We start from the raw sequence: 7,804 nt of genomic DNA, 5'->3' as shown, positions 1-7,804 counted from the left end.
GCCCAGCAGGGATGGTCTAGATAATACTTAGTGCAGGGGACTGGACTAGATGACCTCTTGAGGTCCCTTCCAGTCCTATGATTCTATGATGCTCAACCTCTTATGATTTTAAAACTTCATTTGCACATTGCACATGGGCTTAGATTTAAAATAAATGACTGAGGTCCCATGACTGCCATTAAAAAATGGATGATTACCACACCACAGTGCATTAGGGCTGCCTTGTGCCAGTTTTCCAGAATAAAGCTGGCTTAGCTAGCCATGCGTATAGAATATAGGTGGCATTTAGAAGCCACTACAATGGCTCCACTAGCCCCTTTCTTGCAGCTGGCATAGTGATTCTCAACCAGGGGTACACATACACCTTGGGGTAGCAGAGGTCTTCCATCAACTCACCTAGATATTTGCCTAATTTTACAACAGGCTACATAAAAAGCACTAGCAAAGTCAGTATAAACCAGGGATCGGCAACATTTGGCACGTGGCCTGCCAGAGTAAGCCCTCTGACAGGCTGGGCCGGTTTGTTTACCTGCCGCATCCGCAGGTTTGGCCGATCGCGGCTTCCACTGGCCGCGGTTCGCCGCTCCAGGCCAATGGGGGCTGCGGGAAGCCGCGGCCAGCACATCCCTCATCCCACGCCACTTCCTGCAGCCCCCATTGGCCTGGAGCGGCGAACCATGACCAGCGGGAGCCGCGATCAGCCGAACCTGCGGACGTGGCAAGTAAACAAACTGGCCCAGCCCACCAGGGGGCTTACCCTGGCGGACCGCGTGCCAAACGTTGCCGATCCCTTGTATAAACTAAAATTTCATACTGACAATGACTTGTTTATACTGCTCTACATACTCTACAATGAAATGTAAGTACAATATTTATATTCCAGTTGATTTATTTTATAATCATATGGTAAAAATGAGAAAGTAAGTAATTTTTTTTTTTGTGCTGTGACACTTTTGTTTGTTTATGTCTGATTGTGAAAAGCAAGTAGTTTTTAAGTGATGTCAAACTTGGGGGTATGCAAGACAAATCAGACTCCTGAAAGGGGTACAGTAATCTGAAAAGGTTGAGAACCACTGCTTTAGAGAAAAGGGGCTGGGCTTCCCAGAACCCATTGGGGCTATTGGCGAGATTAGAGGAGACTGCAGAATCAGACATTTGCAAGGCAGTCCCAGGAGCAGTGTATCACATTGTGGCCACCTTAAAGTGTGCATATGTACCCTCCAGATTTGCACTTAATGCTCTTCTTGGACCCCAAGATCCAGCCCATAATTTAAAAATAAAAGAAGTAAATTGAGTTGCTGAAGCACAATGGATTCTGTGGCCCTGGAGTACTTGGGGCCTGAGTGGAGACATTTCCTCCAGTGGTTTGTGTGGACCTTTCACACCCAGCAACAGGGGAGAGAAGAGCACGTGAAGGGCTTAGGTGTGCTAGCTGATATTACCTCACTACTATCTCTATTAATTGACTAGAATCCCTTTAAGATATTCTGACAATTTACCCAAATCCAAATTCTGAAGCTATTGGGTACATTCCACAGGCAAAAAACAAAATAATTTCTCCTCATAAATAATTGTCTTTGAGCCAGGGATCAAATTAATCCCTGGGAGGGACAGTTCAGCAGTATCCGGGGAGAGGCCTGGCCTTAGACAAGGAAAACTAGAACCACTGTCTAAACCTTCTCTCCTGCCGGCTTTGGCATAGAGGGGAAGAAAGCAGAGCCACCCCTGAGAACCTAGGTGCTTCCACCAGACAATATAATCCACTCTTCACGAAATGCAGGATTTTCAAATGTCTGCATAAAGCTCTAGTGGAGGGGTGGCAATTGCTTAGTGACCATATAATTGTCAAGGGCTGTGGTTGCAGGGAGCATTCCAGTCTGTGCAGAATGGGCTCTTAACTTAAATGTAAACTTCAGTTGATGTAACCTCACTTTGACCAGTGTAATTGCTGTTAATACACTGTGGTATGTTGTCTGTATGGTAGATAGAAAAAACTAGGAGGGCAGCAAAAAAAAAAAGGGGGGGGGGGGAAGTCAGCTGGTATTTTCGCCTCTTAATTTTTTATTTGGCTTTGCATATTTGTTCTAGCAGTTCCTGATGGTGCTTTTAGCACTTGCATTCATTTTAATTTGCCTGAGTCTTGAGGTGCCATAATTGTTCAGGTGTTTATAATTCCCTTGTTTTTCTTCCTGCATTATGCTTGCCTATGGAAGAACTCATGCAAGGTGCAGAAGTAGGTGTGACACTCAGGCTTCAGCTCAGAGTCTGTAATCAATTATATGGTTGGAGAGGAGGGGGGCAGAGTTTTGTGTCCACACAGGCAGAGCAGGGAACATGGTTGTCTCACCCCAAAGAAGTCCTACATGCTGTGATGAAATCCCTTAGATTCTGAGCCATCTATGTAGGGCTGGGGTATTTGCATGGAGAGTCAGCATCTCCACACCCACACTGCCAGTGCCTCTCTGATTCAGATTGAGCCTGGCATGCATTCAGCTGAGTTGGTCTGAAGGTATGAAGGGGGAAAGTTCAATTTCTGCTCTGACTCATGTACCATGAAGCTGCTTTGAAACAAAAGGGACTTGCATGGCATTTGAGTCAGGGTAGCAGTTGGTCCTAACAGCTCAATACACACTGCTTAAAGCACGTAATTTGGAAAGTAAGAATTAGAAACACATGGAAAAGATACAGGGTTGGTAAAATTATTTACTACACTGGATAAATAGTAACAGTCTAACTGAAATCCAATTGTGTCTATGGAATTGCAAGCCCTCTCCTATATCAATAGACCATGTCTTTATTTTAGTGGGAGTGACTAGCCCTCTGACTGTATTATGGTTACTCTGGGAGGTTTTAATGAAGCCTTTCCTGGTCGTTTTCAATGCCGCACAGCTGTAGAAAAGGAAATGTAATACTAAACCTCTGATACGTAAATGTCAGGGGCTGCATTTACACTGAGAGTAGCACGTCAAGGTTCTGTGCTCAGGCTGTCCCGTCATCGTTTAGTTCACCATGTCTAGCTAGTGAAGCACGGAGGCTAGGCAGGATCACATACTGTCTAGTTGCCCAAAATACCAACGAAACCTGTTCATATAGTTTAATGATACCTATATACCCTGGGATATACTACATGTTTCTTTTCCTACACTAGTCAGATCTATTTGCAGTACCTCTGATGTCTAGAATGAATGCTTAAGTATGTAGAATACAGTAATAGAACCATGCATTTTTAACCAAATATGGTTCTGAACAAACACCTCTTTCAAAGTCTAGCTAAGGAACAATAATTTGTGAAATCTGCATGGATCTGTATTTGAAAATTTGGGACACAAATAGCCATAGAGCAATCCAAACTATTTTTAGTTGAATGTTGTGCTCTAAAGAGAAAGCTCCTGCAAAAGCAATTACTGGAAAATTGGAAGTGATGCCTACAACAATGCAGGAAACCAGGAATCTTGAATTTACTGAGGATTACAAAGGACTTAATTTACATGACACATTTTATTTTGAAGTTCTAATTATTTTCTACCTGTATTTTATGCACTTTCATTGAAGGGATTTATTGCTACTGGAAGTTCCTCTTTTCCCAAATGGAGTGTAAAGATGCATATTATTCCCTTTAAGGAATAACAGACTTAAAATATTTTGTACTGCCCAGGAGAGGGCTGAGAAGTACAGGACACTTCTGGAGCAAATTCTAAGACTGGGGGTGTGTTGGGGTCACTTTACGGTATAACCAAGGCTGGTGAGAGGCAGAGTGTAACCCAAGTTTGGCTGACACACAAATGCTCAGAGTGTGGCTTGCATGCTGGAAGGCTGCTTGTGAGTGGCCCATTGGAAGATACTACAGCAAGGCATAGTAAGGCACCTAAGGGTGCAGGGCAGGGGGCAACACAGCTGCTCATTTGTCTGGATTGTACCCTGGTATGTCACATAAAAGCTATAAAGAACTCCCTGGCACTTTAGCAGAGATGTTATTCCTAACACCCTGGCTGCATTTCAGTTTTGGGAATATACCTTGTGGCAAGTCTTGTTCAGACAAAACTGGCAATAAGTCAATGGGAACTTTGCCTGGGTGTCAGCACAGAGTCAGGACTGCAGGATTCCTTCATTCAATCTAACTAAATTCCCCCAGCAGTTCTGACTGGCTATGGTAGACGTCTTCCTTTCCTGCCCTAAACTATTGTGTACAGTTGCCATAAGCAGGATGGTTGCATTTCCAGTGGGGGAAGAAGAGAATAATGTATGTGCAATATTTCAGTGATGTGCCTTTTTACTATTCTAAGTGATAGTGGGTAGCACTGCGAGATAAAGAAGATTTTTATATTAATGAGTTTTTAAAATAGTTAAAACATTACAACTTGATTTAATATTTATAAAAGGTAGGAAATGTATTTTCCACCCCATCCCTTCAGCAGTGTTACATCTTTCTGACAAGTGGATGCAATGGTGATATTTGATACATCCATTAGTGCCTTGGTAGTATATAAATATCTTAGGTCAGCATTTCCCAAAGTATAGAGTGCATTCCTCTGGGAGAGGGAGGGTGAGTGCAAAAGATTTGCTGAGGCGAAAGAGGCGGAGGAGGTGCAGAAGATGTATGATTGCAGATGGATGGTCCCTTGACAACATATGGAGCATATGGTGAGGTTGAAGGGGGTCAACAATTGATTGCATTTTCTTGAAAGCCGGCTTAGCTTGCAAAAGTTTGGGAAGCACTCCTATTAATTAGTTATGCTATTAATAATTTCCCAGCCATTATGGAGCTTTGAACACGGCTGCACCTTGGTCCCTGCTATTCTCTGCCTGTGGCACATAATAGTCTAGTCTCCCGTGGTCTGTAGGGTGACCAGACAGCAAATATGAAAAATCGGGACAGAGTGTGGGGGGTAATAGGTGCCCATATAAGAAAAAGCCCCGAATATCAGGACTGTCCCTATAAAATTGGGACATCTGGTCACCCTAGTGGTCTGTGATATTTTCATCTACTTTCAGCTGTTGAGTTTCATGTGCAGGTGCTGGGTGGGTTGGTGGCCTGTGATGTGCAGGAGGTCAGACTAAGTGATCTGGTGGTCCCTTCTAGCTTTAAACTTTAGGACTATGAAACAAAGTTGGTTTACCTTCATCACAAAAGAGGCAATTTATGGAAATTACTAATAGTTTTGCCATCAAATAATAGTGGTTCTTTGTGTGTGCTCTTTGGTTCATAGATCCGTCTTACTGTGATCGGCTGAGGCAGGACATGTACTTTCTCACGAGAAATGGCAGACTGAGCGAGCATCTGGTTGATAAAATCATTCTTCAGCTAAACAGAGTTTATCCCCAAATTCTCACCAATAAAGAAGCAGAAAAGGTAAGTGACTGGATATTCCTGCAGTATTTCCGGATGTAGCTTTATTTTCTGGCTGTCCTGCATCTAGGTTAGAACACCAACTGGTGAAGCTGCCCACGCCAACCTAGAAGACAAATCCCTAAACCTCTGAATGGTTGCCCCTTTGCTTTTTTACTGTCTACAAAATGTGCACTCATCACTGTAGTATTTGAGAGCCTCACAGCTATTAATGAATCTCTCCTTACCACATCTCTGTGTGGTAGGAAAATATTATCTGGGAAATGGAGATTATGAGGAACTGAGGCCTTGTCTTTATTACAAGGTTGCACCAATTTAATGAAAGGTATGTTTTTAAAGCAAATCCCCGTGCTAAATCAATACGAGCCAGGTTTAAATTGATTTAAGTGTGTCCAGACAAGGGTTTAACTAAACTGATTTAAAAATGCACCCTTAGTTAAACTGGGACAATTTGGAATATAGATCAGGCCTGAGGCAGAAAAGCCAGCCTTTTCAAAGTGGTCCCTGCTTTTGGGTGCAAAATGATTTATGTCAGTACAAAGCGAGTGCAAAGTGGGTATAAAATGCCAGCACATCAGAATGGTAATAGTTTGCAGTCGCTCTGTATGCAAGATGCAGAGGGCAATGGTGAATCAGACCTTTAGAGTTCAAAATAATGGGCTGGATCCTGTCTTGCACCAGTTTCAATTCGATCAGTCACCACTGAAATGAGTGGCGTTATTGCAGTGTAAGACGGTGTCTGTCAGACCAGATTCCGAACCATTCTATCTGCATAGTTAGGGGAAGAGGCCTGACTTAGATGATGTGAGATGTAAACAGTTAAAGAAAGGCTCATTCATTTAGGATTCAGAGTAAATTTAAGTCCTGGTGTTATGAAAGCTGGATGCCGCTCTTACACTCAAACTGAAACTGAACACTTTCCCTTGAGCTTGTGCACATTTGTTCTCTTTTTTTATTTACAAAACGTATCATTCCCATTATGCACATTAGGCTCCATCTTGCACACCTTACACTGCTTGCCTCTGAGGGCTTCAGTGGGAATTCTGCCTGAGTAAGGAGCATACAAAGGCATTCCTCTTCCTCTAGATAAGGAATTGATCCTAAGTGTAATGTTATCTCTCTCTACCCTACTGGTCCTAAGTGTAATGCTTTTATATTGACTTTCCAGATGCACCCATGTCTACATGATTTCAGTTAAGGCGAGGTGTAACATTTTCATTCTCACTGTAAGGTTTACTACTGTTCAGCACTTTGTCAGACCATGGGGAAGATCATCTCTTCCTCTGTAGCAACACGGATAGGAAGACAGGCTGAACACAAAGAGTGATGCATTAGGACTGTCATGATGGCTAGACCATGACAAATTCCAGAAAACTGTGGAAAATCTCTTTACATGTTTATCCCAGTTCTGAGATGTGCATTTTTAATAAGACTAAGTTAGAAGTAGAGAACTTTTTATTAGCCAATGGCATCAAAAGTATTTCTATTGGTGCTACATTTACATAAATTGGTTCCTTGCTAACTCAAACTCTTGGGAAATTATAAACATCAATTACCTCTCCTATTGTGTGGGCTACACTGCAGTTGATCAGATGCTAAAATAATGCTTGATCAAACTAAGTTAAGCAGCTGGTTCAAATTGTAGATGTTGATATTTGAGGTCTGAATCATTATTTTTGTTTCCTATCCTAGAATGCTCATGTACTGACAGATAGAGTTTTATGTTTATTTTGCTAAAAGTATTTTCACTTTCATAATGTAAATGTAGGGTAGGAACTAATTCAGCACTGTATCATTGCATTTGTAGTCTTTGTTCTAATGACTGCTTTTTCTCTTATAGTTCAGAAATCCAAAGGCATTGCTTCATATTCGGTTGTCAGATCTTATAAGCCACCTACAAAAGAAAGGAGACAAACACTGTCAAGAATTTTACAGGGCCTTGCAGATCAATGCCGAACAACTGTATAATGATTTGCCAAGCAGGAAAATCTTGAGTAAGTTGGGAGACTTGTGGCTTCCCTGAGTCAATGTATCACAAAATTTGCCTTTGCTGGCATCCCAGCTTATTTTGAGGAATTAAATGCTCTTTTTTCATGTGCTACTTTCTACAGACTAGAGACTTTAGAAGCCACCTAGTGGATTTGGATGCACCATTAATTTTGATTGGAATTGGAAGTCCAAATCTCTTTACCAGCTTTGAAATCGCAGCCCCTGTATTTAAGATACAATTTATGCCCAACATGAAAACGCAGAAAAATAACCCAATTCAAACTTTTTCTTTTAATAACTGCCCCTTTCCCTTTTATGCATTTTGTTTAAAAGGGCATTTATTTATTTTTCAAGCCTTTATTCTGACTTGTAGTAAATAAAAGCTATGTTTTAAAATAAAAAGTGTGACACAAAGTAACAAAATCAAGGCAGCTCAGAGACTTGGCTTCCACTCAATTCTTAAATCAC

At 41.8% G+C, this 7,804-nt stretch overlaps 1 protein-coding gene across 1 annotated transcript; it reads left to right on the top strand.

Annotated features, from left to right (window-relative positions):
- Window positions 1–5,207: 5,207 nt before the first annotated feature.
- CARD19 (caspase recruitment domain family member 19) lies at window positions 5,208–7,394 on the top strand (the record flags this gene model as incomplete). The annotated part of the gene is made up of 2 exons (XM_026662608.1): window positions 5,208–5,350; window positions 7,188–7,394. Coding segments are annotated over 2 exons (326 nt in total), but the record flags the coding sequence as incomplete, so codon positions are not given.
- Between the last annotated feature and the right edge of the window lie 410 nt (window positions 7,395–7,804).

This window comes from Terrapene carolina, unplaced genomic scaffold, assembly GCF_002925995.2.
Source record: "Terrapene carolina triunguis isolate 2854851 unplaced genomic scaffold, T_m_triunguis-2.0 Scaffold28725, whole genome shotgun sequence".
Classification (NCBI taxonomy): Eukaryota; Metazoa; Chordata; order Testudines; family Emydidae; genus Terrapene; species Terrapene triunguis.
The sequence above is the reverse complement of the archived record's forward strand: the minus strand, read 5'-3'. Positions and strand labels throughout refer to the sequence as shown.